Below are 18149 nucleotides of genomic sequence, written 5' to 3'. Positions count from 1 at the left end.
GGACAGCTTAACCCTGGAATATATTATTTATTTTGACACTATGTTGTTTAGAAATCCAAATGGACTGAGACTGAACTAAGAGGTTCCAATGTAAATACTAAAGTATTTTTAGATAGCGAATCGGTTTAAGTTCTTCACTGTCCAAATAATTCGTCGCATTTTAGGTAGAAGAAATGGACAGCTCTGAAACGCCGCCCTGCTCCACCACGGCCTGCGACCTACTCTCTCACACGGTCGGTCGCCCGGAAGCTCTGTTGCCGGCTGGAGAGGAGCAAAGAACACGGCTGAACCTGTCAGACAGGAAACTGTCACTGCAGGAGCGCTCGCAAACACAGACTTCCCCCTGCAGCTCCCCGGGACTCAATGGCCGTTACATTTATCCGTCGTTACCCTACTCCCCCATCACATCACCCCACTCCTCTCCACGCTTGCCTCGCCGGCCCACTGTGGAATCCCACAGTGTCTCCATCACAGACCTCCAGGTATGGCATAACCGTCATATTAATCACATTTTAAGTATTATCCCTCTTTAAAATGTGTTTTTTTTTTTTTTTTTTTTCTTAGGAATATTTAACATCAGTGATAGGGTATGGAAAATAACCACTGAATTAAATGTTGAAAATGTACATAATACAGTGGCTTAAACTTTGTTTTAATCCAGTACATTACATTTGTTCATTAGAGTTCAATTATATTTAACTTTTAAGGACAATACATTTGAAATTTAAAGCAGTTTGCAAACATTTATTCATGAACTTTTTTTTAATTAACTTTTAGGTACAATACATTCTAATTGAGTGTTGTGTTCAGGTCAATGTTGAAATGTTTAGCAGTCTAAAATCCTAAAGTGAACAAAGTAATGAATATTTGCTCTATGCTCCTTGAATATCCACTCTGAGTTAAACATCTGCATTAGCAAAAAATTATCATTGTTTTTAAAGTTATACGTAGCCATCCTCCAATCTTCATTTGTCTCAAAAGCAGCAATGCCACTTGGGGAAGGGTGACCTTTGTGGATGCAAAGGTAAGAGTTTATAGTCTCAATAAATGTAGATTTTAGCGGAGAGACATCAATAGCAAATAAATGATCTCGAAATTGACATAGCACCCAAACCCCCTTAGTTGAGACTTCCTTTCCCAGTAATTGTCACAACTAGTAGGCGCAATGTGATTTCATTGCAAATCTTAAGGGATCTTAACGCTCTGTCAAACAGACTACTCTTTTAAATATGCAGGTAATGTGGAGTTTGTTCTGCATTTTATCATTGGAGGGCACAGCACTTTTACTGCACCACCACGCTCACAACACTACATTTAAAAATAGCAGCTTGCTTAGTCACTGTATCCCTCTGTGGCGAACTCGTCTCTGTAGTCTGGCTTCAGATGCTTCTCAGCGGTGTCTTTGTTCTCATCCGTCTTTGGCACTCACTGTTAAAAAAAAAAGGCTGCAGGACAAACTGTTCTTCAAAGCTGCGTCATAAGTCTCATCCCTGGAATGGCAGACATGCTGCATATTAAGCAGAGAATGATTCTGTCAAGTCTTTAGAGTTGTTGCGGATTTCTACATCTCACACTTGTTAAGGTAGCGCAACAGTAACAGCAGTAAGGTACCTCTGCCTAGATCCGTGACGTTCTAAGTGATTGTGATAGTTGAATTATTCTCTCTCAAGAGCCGTTGAAGTATTTGTTAGACGCAAGGCAAGCATTTGTAGGATGTCCTTGCCAATCACATTTTGTAAGAACATTTTTAAAAGCTCTTTTTTAAAATGTCTAACTGTTGCATTTATTTGATTTTCAAACTATGTTTTACTGCTCTTTCTCTCTCTCGTCTCTCTGGCTGCTCTTCAAGGACTGCGTTCAACTCAACCAGTACAAGCTAAAAGATGAGATCGGAAAGGTACCATCAGAGAACTCTTGATTGCTCCCATTCACCGACTCTTCTGTCACTTTCTCCCTTCCGCCTACCCCGTGTCTGTCAAGTAGCGTTCATCATGGAGGACAGGCAATGTGCTCTCATACATCCACCCTCCCGGATGTCCTCATTTCCCGAGCTTTTTGCAAGCCAGTCGGCCCACCAGAGAGTTGAAAGATGGATGAGGGGCCGGTATAAATAGGACTCTCCAAAGAGTTGTGGCAGACTCAGTGGATCTTACTTGTCAATGTCGATTTACAGTTCTGTATAGTGTAAATGGATCTTGATTTAAAAATAAAATGTTGGGATGAGCATGTGACTACTTTGCCCAAGATAGGCTATGGTGAAAATGAGTCATTAGTCATTATTTATCATCACTATTAATCGATGGATTGTTGTGCGGCATGAAAAAATACATTCCCAAAACATACGTCTTCGTTAATTGAAGACACTAAATTGTCCATAACTGTCAATGCAAATTTATCTATATGTGCGCTTTACTTGCGACCAGTCCAGGGAATACCCCACCTCTCACCCAGAATCAGCCGGGATAGGCTCCAGTTCCGCTGCTACACTCATGAGGATAAGCGCTATGGAAAATGGATGGGTAGATATAGTCTTAAAGCTATAATCTGCGATTTTTGGCACCCTCTTCTGCTGCAATTCAGCTTTACAACAAAGCGTCTGTCGTTTCGATATGACGTAGGCTCTGCCGAGTCCACCTGTCCCCTCCCCCTCTCCCAACCCCTCGCGAGTGAATATACACCAGTGTATTGTATTTTAGAGCTGTTGAAACCCACAAGGTAAATAAAACGGGCGAGAGAAACTTTCAATCGTTAAATATACAGCATACATACTGTATACGTTCTCTAACCACTGCGGTGTTGCAACCTAGGTTGGTGTTAATGTAGAGACACACACATACATTTCCAGGTTCCCCCTAAACCATTCAAATAATGTACATTTTAAGAGTAAACATATTGTGTCTTACAACAATACTTAGCTATATTTCTAATGTACCTGTGGATAAAAAAGTGCAGCCGGTGGCCAAAATATATGCTGGCGGTATGCGTATGTACATACGTACGTTTGTGCCTCTCACCGGTCATTCAAATAAGCGAGCATCTTTTCAAATACTGTATCGCTCTCCCGTGTCCTGATTCTGTAGCAACTTGCTTCTTCCAACTATTAATCTATCTTTTTATGGTTTAATAAATATGATAAAGTACAACATACTGTTTGTGCAGCATCAAACGCGCATCCACATATCCAATGGCTCAATGTGCGGGTGGGGGGTGACACTTCACGCACGTGGAAGATGTATTTCGCCCGTTGTCCGGCTCTTCTTCCTCTTTCCCCATCTCGATCATGCTTTTCGTCTCACGTCTCCGGACCTCGGCTGTATGTCACCGGCGATCGATGTCCGTAGGGAGATTTAGGATGTTGTGGCAGCCGGCGGGGAGAGCCTCTCCACGTCATGACAGGCGATGATGCGGCAGCAGTGTTACAACGCTCAAAGTGATAATCAAGTGGATAAAAGTTCTCGCAAACCATAACCCTGGGTCACTAGCAAGTTAACTTACACACACGTTAAAAGTAATGAGTTAAGGATCAACAAAAGCAATAAAAATAGACCAGTAAGGACGAGAGGCATATTGGGTCACTGCTGGCAGGCAACGACTCCTTAAAAACAGGCAGATATTGTTAGTTTGCGGCAATATTTATTATTGTTGTTGTTTACACAGTAATTATTGAAGGGCTATCTTATGCTGTAGAAAAGCAAAATATTCTTTTTAGTGAGCGTTTTACAACTGCGCTCCACCCATTGCTCTGCAAAATTTTCATTTTCGGTGCGCCACCAACTGGGCCAACACGGGAATGTATACGGTAGACACTAAATATAAAAGATCAAAGACTAAAAAATAAAACAAGATGTAAGGCTTAATCACCATTGTGTCACCTACGCTAATAGTGGTTTGGGTGAAAATGACCTTTTTTTAAAACAAGAAAAAGTTGTCAATTTCCGGTTTAACAGTCGACTTTTAGGCACATCCCTCATGTGCATGTGTTCTAAAACAAGATAAGAGACTCTTGTGAAGAAGCGACATGGCGTTGCCTCTCCAATCTGCTCCTCTCACTAGAAACCAATCTGGTTCTCTCTCCCTCAGGCATGTAACTGAGACGAGTTTTTAATGTGTGTGTGGACTCGATCAGATAATCTCCATTTCCTTAATTAGCCTGAAATAAAAAAATGAAATGCAGAGTGCGGGAGAGATGATGCTAAGGTCACTATTGTTTCTTTGAGACAGCTGGCACAATATCAGTGCGTGCTGTCAGCCCACTCGCATCCTTCATGCGCATGTTTGTGTGGTTGATCTTGTGTAGTATTCTTCCATAAAGCATTGACAGCTGCTCCGCCTCATGTCATTGGTTCCTCTTACAGTTTCTGTCTCCCCCCCAACCCCCACCCCTGAACTACTACAGGGCTCCTACGGTGTTGTCAAGCTGGCTTACAACGAAGACGACAACACCTATTATGTGAGTCACTGTCACGCTTGACACAACACTCATACACGTACACAACACGAATGCAACGTTCACTTTTGTGTCTGTCACTTCCTTCACCTGCATTCTTCGCCGCTTGTCACATGATCACACATGAGTGATAACACACCAGTGCAGTATTCTATGGTTGCTGTGCTTCGCTGTGATTGTCATTAAGCAGCATGATACAGATAGAACGTGACTTGCAGATGATTTTAATGAGGCTCACAAGTGACAAAGCTTGCATGACACATTTGCTGATTGTATCACTATCATAATAACTGAGGGACAGACAAGAGTACGGTAGAACCTCTAAGGCAGGGCTGTCAAACCTATTTTTTGTCACGGGCCATATGCTCTAAGGTCAAGCACAGATCTGTTTTGGAACGCTGGTTGAATGCCAGTCTGGATGTACTGTATGTACAGTGTATGTATATGTTTAATTTTTTAATGATTTTCCCATAGAAAACAACCAAAATTGACATAATAAAATTGTGGCCATTATAAAACGTTTATTACTGTATATATTTTGACTACAGTTTTAAAATTCACTCAATAGTGGCTAATAGCAACTTTGATGGTGACTGACCAAGACAGTGAAACGCATGAAAGAGAAACTACTTTCTTACATTAGGTGGCATTAATCATAAAGTACATATATGGTAAATTACTTATGTTTTCACAAATCAATACTAATGGCTGGTCCGCACATGGTCTGTAATAATAATAATAATAATAATAATATTTATTTATTTTATTTTATTTTATTTTATTTATTTATTTTTTACAAATTATTAGCCATTTTAAAGCATCGAAATCGCTTGGGAGCTTGAACACTTCAACAGTCTGGGATGTGTCATATAACTCGATCTCTTCTTGACTCCACGGGAGCCTTGCGGCATTATGTCGCCTCAAGATTGAAAGTCTGTATGTTTTTTAGACAGAATTGAGTTAAAATAGGTTAGATACAATTATGTTGGAGTGATAATCCAGGACCTTGAAGGCGTAATTTTTCCAAAGGTCATACTTAAGAGGACCCGTGTCCATGTTCTTAATCTTTTTTTTTTTCAAATCTATAGGCCATGAAGGTTCTGTCCAAGAAGAGGCTGATGAGGCAGGCGGGTTTCCCACGTAAGTCGGCATACAGATGCCATCCGTAACGCTTAAACATGTTCCGATGTTGTTTGCTACTACTACTAATATAATTTCTTCCCCATCAGGACGACCGCCACCTCGAGGAGCCAAAGCAGTCCCTGAGGGCCTCCCGCAACCCAAAGGGCCCCTGGAGCGGGTCTACCAAGAGATTGCCATCCTGAAAAAGCTGGACCATTCTAATGTGGTCAAACTAGTAGAGGTGAATGACAGTCTTCATGTTGTGTGCCGTGGCTTTCAGGGGGCACCGCAAAACTCAATCTCACCTTCAATATTATATATATATATATATATATATATATAAAAGTACTGTAGTTTCTATGAGCTCTTAAATTAGAAACATACATTCAACTGTAAAGCAATAACCAGTCAATATTAATACAAATGACTACAAAATAATACTGTACCAAATACAATACAGTAATGAAATGAAGCGCCAGTTGTTAAGTTGATAACTTGCTTCTTAGCAATTAGCCTCAACATGGTCACTCAGTAAATAAAAAGGAAGATTGAAGGGTCTCAATTGTTCAGGGTCATTTGTAGACATTAAACCTACTCAGTTGGTGTCTATATTGGTCGAGGCTTTTATTATTTGTTTTGGTAACCTTTGTCCTGCTTTTAATAGTCAATCAAAATGCTGTTCCTTTTTACCCCTTTATATGTCAGATTTGAAACTCTAGTTGTTTATTCTACAGTTCAAATTGTGTAAAACATGTTAATTGTTTTAAACTTTTCACCAGTGTAAAAGTACACATTATTAACTTGATTACTACATAATTTACCATTTCCACATGCCATATAAAACTGCAGATTACTGCTTCTTTGCATCTGCTAATCAACATTTCATCGTAAGAACAATAAAGTTGTATCAATTTTAATATGCATATTAGAAAAAAGAATACTGTGTGTATCTTACATGCATAGTTGAGACATTTTTTTTTTTATTATTATTTTAAATGTTCTATTTTAAATTGGGTGACATGTTATCTTACAAATGAAAGGCAATGTTAAAAACAATGCCATTCGCTTGTAAATCGCCAATGGAAGGGGGTGCCATAAAATTAAATCTTGCCTAGAGCGCCACATCTGTATGAAGACTAGATCTATATTTATGAAAATCACAAACCACTGGTAAGAATGCATGAAGAGTGTGTCATGTGTGTGTTTTCATTTTCATCTCTGTGTGATTTGGTGCCAGGTTTTGGATGACCCCAGTGAGGACCATCTGTACATGGGTATGTTGTGGCCAGACAATCTTACCTTCTGCACAATACGTGCGCACACATATCCATATAAAACAGTCATATTGACCATGTGCACCTGACAATGCCACTATGGTTAATTATTTTTCTATTGTGGTGACTGCAAACATTTGCTGTACTAATCACGTGTTTGCGTTACAGTGTTTGAGCTGGTCAAACAAGGGTAAGCTTCAGCCTATTTTATTGTAATGTTTCTGACACTGGAATGAGTTCAATCTCATTAGTTATGATTGCTAATTGCGTGTGTATTTGTGTACGTGGTTGTGTCCAGAGCTGTGATGGAGGTGCCGACAGATAAACCTTTCAGCGAAGACCAGGCTCGCTTTTATTTCCAGGATCTGCTCAGGGGAATCGAGTATTGTGAGTCCTGCAGATATCCTGTTATCATTCCACTTAGTCTTAGTTTTTTTTTTAAAATGTTTTTTACATCAAGTAAAGATTAATTCATATTTCAAAGCCCTGAATCTCAAATGCTTGTCATAGTGAGGTTAAAAAAAAAAATATTGATGTTATGGTGTTCCATTTCCACAGTACATTATCAGAGGATCATCCACAGAGACGTCAAGCCCTCCAACCTGCTGGTGGGCGAGGATGGACACATCAAGATCGCAGACTTCGGCGTCAGCAACCAGTTCGAGGGGGCCGACGCCCTCCTGACAAGCACTGTGGGAACACCCGCTTTCCTCGCCCCTGAAACGCTGTCAGAGACTAGGAAGAACTTCTCCGGCAAGGTGAAGTAGAAGTCAGCTGACTAACAGGCGCCCTCTGGAGATGATAAGCAGTAATACATGACCTATTTCCATATACTAATACACACATTTTTAATATTACCGCAGGCTTTGGATGTTTGGGCAATGGGTGTGACGCTTCATTGCTTTGCCTTTGGAGTGGTGAGTCAGTTCATCATTTTAATAAAATATTCTGCTCTTCTGAGGATTGATTACAACTCAAACCTCTGTGTATTTTTTAAATTATTATTATTTTCAGTGTCCATTTATGGATGAGCGCATCCTCAATTTGCATCAGAAAATCAAGACACAACCAGTGGAGTTACCCGAACAGTCAGTTTCTACTCTTGTTAACAGCGGCTTGTGTGGTCACATTTACAAAGAAGAAAATCAAGTACAAGTCTTATTGTCTCAACAGTGCTGACGTATCAGATGACCTCAAAGATTTGTTGCTCAAAATGTTGGACAAGAATCCAGAAACCAGAATATCAATTTCACAGATAAAGGTAAATACTTGAAGTGATATTGTGCATCTTTTACTACTGAATGCAGATAACGTCGCAGGTCTTCAAGTGTCTTATTTTATTTTGCAAAAAGTCAACTTCTGTGTTGTTCTCTCGGGCCCACTGAAGTGTTTTCGACTGGTGATTTTGTGCTCAGGTGCACCCGTGGGTGACGAGACACGGCGCAGAGCCCCTCCCACCCGAAGATGACAACTGCTGTATGCTGATTGAGGTGACAGAGGAGGAAGTAGAGAATTCGGTCAAACACATCCCAAGCCTGGCAACAGTGGTACGTACCGCATATTATGTCTCGTTCACACATTTCGGTGGCTGATTCCATAAATTGAATATGAACAAGGTAGGCTATCCCCTGATCCTTTCAGGGTGTAGATATTCATCCATCCATCCATTTTCTGAGCCGCTTCTCCTCACTAGGGTCGCGGGCGTGCTGGAGCCTATCCCAGCTGTCATCGGGCAGGAGGCGGGGTACACCCTGAACTGGTTGCCAGCCAATCGCAGGGCACATAGGAACAAACAACCATTTGCACTCACAGTCATGCCTACGGGCAATTTAGAGTCTCCAATTCATGCATGTTTTTGGGATGTGGGAGGAAACCGGAGTGCCCGGAGAAAACCCACGCAGGCACGGGGAGAACATGCAAACTCCACACAGGCGGGCCCGGGGATTGAACCCCAGTCCTCAGAACTGTGAGGCTGACGCTCTAACCAGTCGGTCACCGTGCCGCCAACATAGGAACAAACACATTTATTTATTGTCCCATATAATAATAATAATGATATGAAATTCTTGGGAACCTCGACAATGAAAGTCAAATAATAATAAATACAATACAGTGAAATGTACATTTTAATTCCATCGAGGCTCCAGCTCTCCTAAGACCCTAATAAGGACAAGCAGTAGAGAAAGTGGATGCGTATTAAATCTTAACCAATTAGAAATAATTTTGTGTACCCTGTGTGGGTTTCATCTACTGCAAATATTTATCCTAATAGCATAGTTGCCTAAGTCATATTTGTACATTTTTGGAAAACAAGGAAAAACACAACAAATTTAACCAACTAGTTGCCTTAATTGACCATTTGTGGATTACCATGACCTGGATGACTGAGAATCTACACAAAGAAAAGAACAAAATCTTTAACAAGCACATTGTGTTTTTCATTCATTTCAGTTCAACTTACTGTCAGTAAGTTTAAAATTGACTTGTATAATGATACTAGTAGGCTAACAAAAGGTATAAAATAGGTCCCCCTCAGATGGTTCTTGTGTTTTGCTTTTTCACTAAATTTAAGCAATGTTGTGCACAATATTTTTTTACATTGTTTTTTGTTGGTCAGATTCTGGTGAGAACCATGTTGAGAAAGCGCTCCTTTGGGAACCCCTTCGACTGGGTGCGTAAAGAGGGATGCAGCAGCTCGTGCACTTCAGGACAGATGTAAGGACACAGACATGACAAAAATTGGATGATCTTATATGTGTAATCACACTGGATACTGTATTAGTGAGTGCCTGATGAACGACACGACCAAAAGCGGACATTTGCAAATATTTCCAACTTTTAAGAGTAACTTCTTAGCCCAGAAAAAAAACGGAATTGCTAACCAAAAGAGCGGCCCCCTGCAAATCGCTTAAACAGAATATGAGAACATGCATCATGCAGTTCTTTAAGGCGGAGTATTTTAATTTCAGTGAGCTCTCTCCACGATGTAACATTTTCAACGGCAATAGAGAATTCACCTTTTTTACACCCAAATTTGAGCGGTTACAAAAAAATCAAGCACAAACTCTAAAAAAAAAAAAAAAAAAAAATTCCATTGACGAATGCAAAATAACTACAATTTGACATAATAATCGAGAAATAATGTTGGTTTTTTTTGTTGGTTTTTTTGCAAAAGAGTACATATGAAAATCATGGATAATATCCATCCATCCACTTTCTATAGCACGTGTGGTCATGGGTGAGCTGGAGCCTATAATGATACTTGCCTGCCACTTGAGCAAGAGGCAGGCAACAGCCTGCAAATCACAGCATGGATAACAATGATCGTATTATTTAAACATCAAAATATAATTTGGGTTCCACGGTTTGGTGAATACCGATGCTGTTCGTTTAGTTAGAGCAGCTGTGACATAAATCGAAGAAAATCTAAAGTATAATCCATTATCATTTTTTTTTATTTGTGTCAAAGACTTTAAATTAGTTTAGTAAAAAATGGATAAAGAAATATGATATCAATCCGATATTTCCAATTTTGATGCAATTAATCAATGTTTTCTCTAAACAAAGGCAGCGTATTTTTTTTTCACATTCATATCGCATATAATTCGCATTACAATACTGTATGTTTAAGAGTTTAAAAGGCATTTAAGAGTATAGAAAGCGTATGGTAGAGGTTAATAGGAGTGTGTGGAAGATTAATAAGAGACTGGGGAGGTTCATACACCTTTAAAATATGTATAAATAAAAGCAAACAAATATGTGGTCATAGGCAGGGGCCAATGACTGTATAGAAAGTATACCGCGGTTTTGAAAAGTCAAGGGTTCAGAAGTAGTACTGTAATTACTTTTAAAAATGCCTATTGGTTGCCACTTTGCATATTTGACCTATTTACCTAAAGGAGGGATTACTGAACACATTTTTTGTGAACACTCTTTTTCCTCAAGTTTTTCCCTTAACTTTGCGAGTGTGACTTTTCCCAAAGGCTGGCCAAGAGCCTTGAGCGCTCGCTTGTCTCTTTGCATCGTGGGTCATGTTCCTCTGCGCACGCTTGTACAGTCCAGACGGCAGCCCGTGGCGTGGCCTCACTTCTTGCGTGCCCGTGTGTGTTCTCTTCAAGGAAGCAGCAGCCCGGAGACGGCATGAGGAGCATCGAGCTTCCCTACGTAGGAGAAGACGAGGCCCTTTCTTGATGCAGTAGGTTTTTATGTTTTTCACGACACCCCTTTAGCCGTCACTTTTCTACTTTTCCTGGGAGGCGGACACATGGCGGGGAGGAAACCAGGGGTCGTTTAAGGCGTCCTCTTTTCTTTGCATGCGTCTTTTAGCGTTAGCATGCTCAGTCTCAGGCTTCCGTGTGATTCATGCTAGTTTAGACGACACCCCCAACCCCGTGCTTCTCCTTTCTCCTTACTTGACAACTCTTCCAGGTACGGTGCAATAGGGGTGTGCCGATGACAGCACACACTTTATGGAAGTCAGGGAGCAATTCTCAGTCTTCAACACCAATTTAAGTCAAATCAAACAAGAAATTTGTATCTGCCTCGCTCTTGCATGAGTGGCAGCCTCTACTTTTATGTTGTAATTTATTTTCTTGAAGAAGTAGTGTGGGGGAGTGCTAAATTGTTTACTGACTGCATGTGTTCCTCGTGGATTGATAAGCTATTTAAACTTTTCCTGACCTACCATTTACGAACAATAGAAAGCTTTAAAATCACTCAATGTAGTACTTTGTGAACAATCATAGGCTTCTTCTTCATCACTCCATACTAGAGGAACATTTTGTCATGTTGTGCTTCTGTTGAATCTTTTTGTACGATTTTAAAGAAATTAACTCCATATAGGTTTCCCCAAAAGTCACCATACACTTTCTTTTTTCTATTTCATTGCAAGTGTCAGTCATTCGGCTTTGCAGTTTTTGTCATTTCTTTGCCCATGGCTCGCCAATTGACATTGGAGCAATTTCGTAAAATTGCCGTCTCGCAACAAGTTTGCCTGTCCCAGACTGCAGTTCAGCGCCACTTTGAGAGGCTTTTATGTCTATACTGCTCCAATGGAATTTACCCTATCCAAGGCAAGTTTCTCAAAACAGAATCTGTCCTTGACGAACAGTGCAGCTTCCGCTGAATTGAGCTTTTGCGCGTGCTGAGTTCCACTGCGGCGGCACGATGGACGACTGGTTAGAGCGTCAGCCTCACAGTTCTGAGGACCCGGGTTCAATCCCCGGCCCCGCCTGTACGGAGTTTGCATGTACTCTCCGTGCCTGCTTGGGTTTTCTCCGGGCACTCCGGTTTCCTCCCACATCCCAAAAAAAAACATGCATTAATTGGAGACTCTAAATTGCCCGTACCGCATGGTTGTTTGTTTCTATGTGCCCTGCGATTGGCTGGCGACCAGTTCAGGGTGTACCCCGCCTCCTGCCCGATGACAGCTGGGATAGGCTTCAGCACGCCCGCGACCCTAGTGAGGAGAAGCGGCTCAGAAAATGGATGGATGGATGGATGGAGTTCCACTGCAGCTCCCCGGATACTTTCGCCGACTTGGCATAAACACCTGCTGTAGGAGTTCAGTGTCTTCGCCAGTGGTGGTAGTAGCAGGCCTCGTGCTGCGTGCTTTGCAATGATATGCTTACAAAAACTGCAAAGCTGTAAAATGTTGAACACCTATTCCCCTCATGTCTGTCCAAATCATACCTGATACGAAAAAGAAAAAAGGAAGTGTATAGTGACTTTTGGAAAAGCCTCTACAAACAGTTAATAAGCGCTTCTGTTTTTTGTTTTTTACGTAGTGTTTGTATTGTTTCAACACCACGTTAGTCCTCAATCATTTGGACTGACAACACTCTCGCTTCTCGAACCTCAAGTGAAACTAGTGAATGTTCTTATTTGTGTTTTTGTATGTAAAGAAAAAATGCACTGACGTTCTTTTACAATTGCACATTTTAAAAAAGACACCAAAACATTTGACCGTGCATAATTTTTTCATGTAAAGCAACTTAAAGAACCTTTAAATACATTTTGAAATCGAGACGTAGTGCAGCTTAAAGTTTTTTTTGTACAAATCTATGCATGACATATCTAGTTGAGAAATTTTGAAAAAAAGATGTGCCATGTTGCCATGTTAATTAGCTGTGATTTTTGTATTTGTGAACCTTTTTTCATGTTTTGTTACCTTCTTTTCCGTCTTCACTGCAGTTTTCGAATCAGATAAAATCACCGGATGTGTCTAATTACAATTATATTTAATGCTCATACACAATAATTGCATCAGCACTTGTGTGTGCTGAATGGATCCGAAAAGGGAAATTGTTTTTTTTTTCTTTTTTTAAACATGAGCACTATGCATTCGTCTCTTTTTCTACTCTTTGTGCAATTTAAATTTTGTGTCAAGTGCAGTACTATGAAGGAATATTAGGACCACATTGAAAAAAAGTATACCACATGTGATGAGAAAAATTATTTTTCTGAGAAAAAGTCATAATCTTCTTAATCAGCAGTACAAAAACAGTCATAATTGAATGAAAATAGTTTTAATGAGAATAAAGTTGTCATTTTATGATTACAGTTTAAAGCATATTATCACAAAAAAAGTTATGATCTGGATTGAAGTTGTAATTTAATCAGAATAAAGTTGTCTAGAAACTTTTTAAAAAAAATATATAGTCATTAAAAGAAAAAGTACTAATTTTACAGAAGGAATTTTTAATATTACAAGTAAAAAGTGGTCATTTGAATTGGACAAAAAAAAGTAATAAAGTTGTAATTTTAAAAGAATAAAGTGGTAATATAATGATAAACGTATATTTGGGTTAAGATGAAGAGTGTTTTTTTCTGAGAATAAAGTTGTAATATTTCAAGTAAAAGTCATCATTATACAGCAGGATGAAAATTTGTCATTTAATGAGACTAATGGAATATTAAAAATAAACTTGTCAAAAATGTCATCATTTTACAACCACAAAGTCATATTATGACAAAAAATCCTTAATTTTACTAGGTTAGGATTAGAGTAAAATTACAGCTACTTTCATACTAAATTGTTATAGTGAGAAGAATCACGTAATTTTACATATCTAGATTCATATGAGAAGAGATAATTTTTCACAATTACATTTTTAATTTAAGTAGTCAAAGAAGAAAAACTGTTGCACTATAAAATATATTATTATGAGACAAGACGACTGTAATTTTATGAGTACCGTGGTAATATTATGATCCTAAACACATACGGCAGCATTAAACCCTCCCCCAAAAATTGAAGATTACGACTTTATTCTCCTAACATGACAATTTCCTTGTGGCCCTCATATTCAAATTGCTCAGATTGCAATGGCTCACAGCACAAAACAGTGATACACTGCTGCTGCTGCAAAAAAAAAACAAAAAAAACACAATTTGTGCAAAATATTGCTAATATACTGTACATAGTTGATGGTTATGTTACAAAAAAGTGAGGTCAAGGTGAAAACTTGAATGTTTTGGCACTCGTGAGAAGCTTAACAGTATTTTCAACTAATTTTCATTTCTATACATTTAGAAGCAAGCACTTCTTAGATATGAGGTCCTGGCTTTAATTTCACCTTGTGTAGTGTCAATCAATTTGAATCATTTCATAAAACAACAACAACTATATTGGTCTTTTTCTCGACAGAATGCATGCAAACACCAACATACACTATATTGTCATAGCATGAGATGCCTTTGGCAACAATAATGGGACTTTAAAATGAAAATGTTCTATACATACTGTATCTCCTTCTTAAACGTTTGAATACAAATATAACTACCTTTACTTAAATGTTCTTGGAGTTCTGACAGACTTTGTGTGTGTGTGCTGTGTATCCAGAGTTTTTGTTGCCTTTGTTTTTTTTTTGTGTATTATGCTGACATACTGAGGCATATAAACTCAGGTGTGTGCTGACGCCCATTTAACATGAGTTTGAATCTGATTGGTTAATTCTGTTCACAACCACATCCCATTTATAAGAAGGTGTGCACACTTATGCAAACAGATTATTACAGATGTATATTTTTCATTCCTCCTTCGAAAATATTAAAAAGTTGTTCCGGTCATAGGTCACATTAATGGTGGAAAAAGTGTGTCAAAATGTGTGACGTGATCTGGGTGAATTGGCCACCAGGGGGCAGTATAATATATAGACATACGGATATAAACATTCAATTTATGTTGAAATAGCTATTGCTTAAGTGTTTATAACTGGGGCTGTCAAAATTAAAGCGTTAACTCAGATTAAGTGAGTGAGGAGACTCCGACTGGTGTGCTCGGCGACAGGTTTTGCTTCAAAAGTCATCCGGTTGGGTTTTAGAAAAAACAACAACAGTAATTTGCATGTAGTGCAGCGCTGAACTTTCGCGCTTGTCCAGGCTCTACATTTATTCGATAACAAGGTCTTAGCCAGAAAAGTCAAAACACAACAACTATTATTAGCTGAAAACATTTTGTACACTGCTTTTCCTCATTGGGGTCGCAGGTGAGCTGGAGCATATCCCAGCTGACTTTCGGCGGGAGGCGGTGTCCCGGCACAGAAAACTGGCACAAGCGAAAAGATTTGGGCAGGAAAAAGAGTGAAAATAGCAAAAAGTCTCGCCACGTTGAAGTTAGGAAAAAAAGCTCTGAGGAAAGGGAGTACTTTGGAGGTAAATTAAGTAATCACAGTTTACCCAGTGGCCACAAATTGCAACCAATTAGAAGTAAGAATTAAAGAGACCTCTGAGACAACACTGGAAAATATTTGGGAGACTTTGCTCATGTTGTTTCGACAAGCAGGTAAGTGAATGCTTGGTCTGCTGTGTTATGGAACTACTGTCTTAAGTCTGTGTATATGTACAAACATTATAAGCTATAATAGAGCTCGGACTCAACGTGTAAATCCCCCCATTTGCTATTCTTGCATTGACAGTAGTGAATCACAATCACGTTACTCTTTGTGGGATGTCAACATACTTGTGTGCAACTTTAATGGGGTTGGATTCTAAAATGAAAATGTGTAAAATATTTTACATTATTGTTTTTATTGATTTATTTTAGTACTTTCATTCCAACTTCATTTGCACAACCATGTTTTTGTCTTTTGCCGTGTCAATTACGGACTAAAATGACTATTATAAATACTTTTTGTGCTGCGTGAGTGCCACTTTGTCATTTGACTGGCAGGTTTTTAGCCTTGTGGATGAGTTTTTAAAGAATTATCATCCGGGAAAGAAAAAAAAAAAAAGATCACAGAATGACATCTTTAATGTGTTATTCCTCAGACACCACTGAGGACAAGTTAAGAAAATACTCATAGCCAGAACATTTATATTACCTAATCAGCCTTAAATTTTCAACATTTCCACTCGTCATCCAAGCCCTTTTGTTTTTCGCTCTCCAATTTTTTTTCTCTTTCTGTACATTACATCATGATTCATTGATTCATTAACAGTTCTGTGGATTGCATCGAGCAACCAGCACAAGCGCCGTTGAGACAGTCTCAAATAAGACCGCTGAACGCTGACCCACAGCCACCTGATGAAACTCTCAGTATGACATGGCATGAAAACAGGAGTTCAGAACTTCGAAAGATGCTCCCATCCCATTAAAAGTAATATTAAAAAAAAAGTGAATTTTAATTTTATTATTATATTTATTTTATTTGATCAATTAATCCAAGAAATGTAGTCAAATGCCTATGCTATTTTTTTGAAGTTTTGCAGTACTTGCTTACAATTTATCAAACACCAGGGCAAACAAACATTTGGATGGCTATTACATCCCTCTTGACATCACAGCAGAAATGTGAACACGTTTAGCTTTTCACAGCCACAAAGAAAATGCACAAGAAATCAACATCACTTTTTGTCCTCCACGATTGTAAGCGACCACATTCATACCAAAAAAACAAAACTATGTAAAGTTACAGTACATTTCTGTAGCGCTAATAGTACATTCACTCCCAGCGAGATGGCGATAAACATTGGTATGTCGTAGACAGAATTGTTACTTTAGTGGCTAAAACCTGAGTTGTTCCAACGTATGTCCATAAGAAAACCACACAGCAACACACATCAAAAATAAACTAGACGTCATTGATCCGATGGTGAAGATTATTATTATCTACATGACAGAAGCTATACCAGATATTTAGGATTCTTGCACGGACACAAAGGCTGGATTAGTAATGAATGTTAACAGTGGATATAAAACGTCTACACACCCCTGTTCAAATGCAAGGTTTCTGTGCTATAAGAAAATGAGACAAAAGATCATTTTAAAACTTTTTCCATCATTAATGTTAACCTATAACCTGTACAACAAATTTTTTTTTTTTTTATCATCTTCAAGAGTTGCAAAGTAAAATAAAAAAATGTAAATTTGATTACACAAGTGTGCAACTTCTTCATGCCTTTACTAGAAAGCACAAAAAAATATAAGGAACAACCTACTCGGAACAACTTAAACTTGATTTAGGGTTAATCAGAGACTTTAAATGGTGACAGGTGTGTGCTGATTTAATGAGTTTGAATGTGGTTGGTTAATTCTGAAACCCATTTATAAGAGGGTGTGCACACTTGTGCAACCACATTCAGTTGTTTATTTTACTCGAAAGTATTTAAAAAAAATGCAACTGAGTCACACAGGTTGTAGGAACCATTGACAGGGGAAAAAGTTTTGAAAGGATTTAGCTTGGGCTCATTTTTTTTTTTTTTTTTTAATCACAAAAACATGGCATTTTAAAATGTTTAATGTCCACTGTATGTAGGAGGCACGACCACACATTCTTGCAACTAAACGGTGACTTCAATGGGCTCTTTACAGATGACTTTTTAAGCACTCAAGATGAAAAGAGCAACAAAGTCATTTTTTAGTTTCTTTTTTTTTCTTTTTCTTTCTTTTAAATAAGCTCAAGTCATTCAGGGTCCTTTTCCCTTTTTCCACCTTGGGGAAGAAAAATGATGTTTTTATGGAGTTGACGCCAGGTGAGCAAAACGTCCATCGTCACTCAACGCTTTCCTTGTGGCACGAGAGGACGCCCTCGTCATCGTCGGCATTTCTTCGTCACAAAAGGTCCTCATAGTCCAACAGTTTGGAGTGCTGACGCGTCTTCCAAAGGCGGTAGAGACGGAAGTCGAAGTACATCTCAATCATCTCTTTGCCTTCATTTGAGGAAGAGAAAAATTCATTCCTTCATTGTAGAACTCCATTGAAATCAATTCCAATAATCCGCTCCAAAAAAAAAAAACATTTTTGTAATGTGTTTTTAATTAGGACTAATAGCACTCTATAATATTGAGCTTTATTTTTTTTAAAA

At 38.8% G+C, this 18149-nt stretch overlaps 2 protein-coding genes across 5 annotated transcripts in view; one reads left to right on the top strand and one right to left on the bottom strand.

The window, feature by feature from the left end:
• LOC133489786 (calcium/calmodulin-dependent protein kinase kinase 2) overlaps positions 1 to 18149 on the top strand; it is a 35904-nt gene that overhangs the window by 10300 nt on the left and 7455 nt on the right. The window contains exons 3-17 of one of the 4 annotated variants that reach the window (XR_009791994.1): positions 165 to 482; positions 1850 to 1897; positions 4397 to 4450; positions 5536 to 5587; positions 5677 to 5810; positions 6807 to 6843; positions 7012 to 7033; positions 7142 to 7230; positions 7402 to 7601; positions 7707 to 7760; positions 7858 to 7931; positions 8017 to 8104; positions 8259 to 8390; positions 9461 to 9558; positions 10966 to 11038. Coding sequence is in view for 3 of the 4 variants with exons in the window: in XM_061798886.1 (XP_061654870.1) it covers positions 165 to 482; positions 1850 to 1897; positions 4397 to 4450; positions 5536 to 5587; positions 5677 to 5810; positions 6807 to 6843; positions 7012 to 7033; positions 7142 to 7230; positions 7402 to 7601; positions 7707 to 7760; positions 7858 to 7931; positions 8017 to 8104; positions 8259 to 8390; positions 9461 to 9558; positions 10962 to 11034 (1473 nt within the window). In the remaining variant the exon portion in view is untranslated. Of the gene's footprint in view, positions 1 to 164; positions 483 to 988; positions 1025 to 1849; positions 1898 to 4396; positions 4451 to 5535; positions 5588 to 5676; positions 5811 to 6806; positions 6844 to 7011; positions 7034 to 7141; positions 7231 to 7401; positions 7602 to 7706; positions 7761 to 7857; positions 7932 to 8016; positions 8105 to 8258; positions 8391 to 9460; positions 9559 to 10961; positions 14778 to 18149 lie in introns of those variants that run through there. The other 3 variants (XM_061798886.1, XM_061798887.1, XM_061798888.1) reach the window with 3 other exon arrangements.
• The window catches only part of nsmfa (NMDA receptor synaptonuclear signaling and neuronal migration factor a), a 49879-nt gene continuing 46915 nt past the window's right edge, over positions 15186 to 18149 (bottom strand). The window contains exon 15 of the mRNA XM_061798885.1: positions 15186 to 17994. Coding sequence (XP_061654869.1) covers positions 17897 to 17994 — 98 coding nt within the window. The 3' untranslated portion in view covers positions 15186 to 17896. The remainder of the gene's footprint in view (positions 17995 to 18149) is intronic.

This window comes from Phyllopteryx taeniolatus, chromosome 15, assembly GCF_024500385.1.
Source record: "Phyllopteryx taeniolatus isolate TA_2022b chromosome 15, UOR_Ptae_1.2, whole genome shotgun sequence".
NCBI classification, from domain to species: Eukaryota; Metazoa; Chordata; class Actinopteri; order Syngnathiformes; family Syngnathidae; genus Phyllopteryx; species Phyllopteryx taeniolatus.
This window is presented reverse-complemented; position numbering and strand designations above follow the sequence as displayed.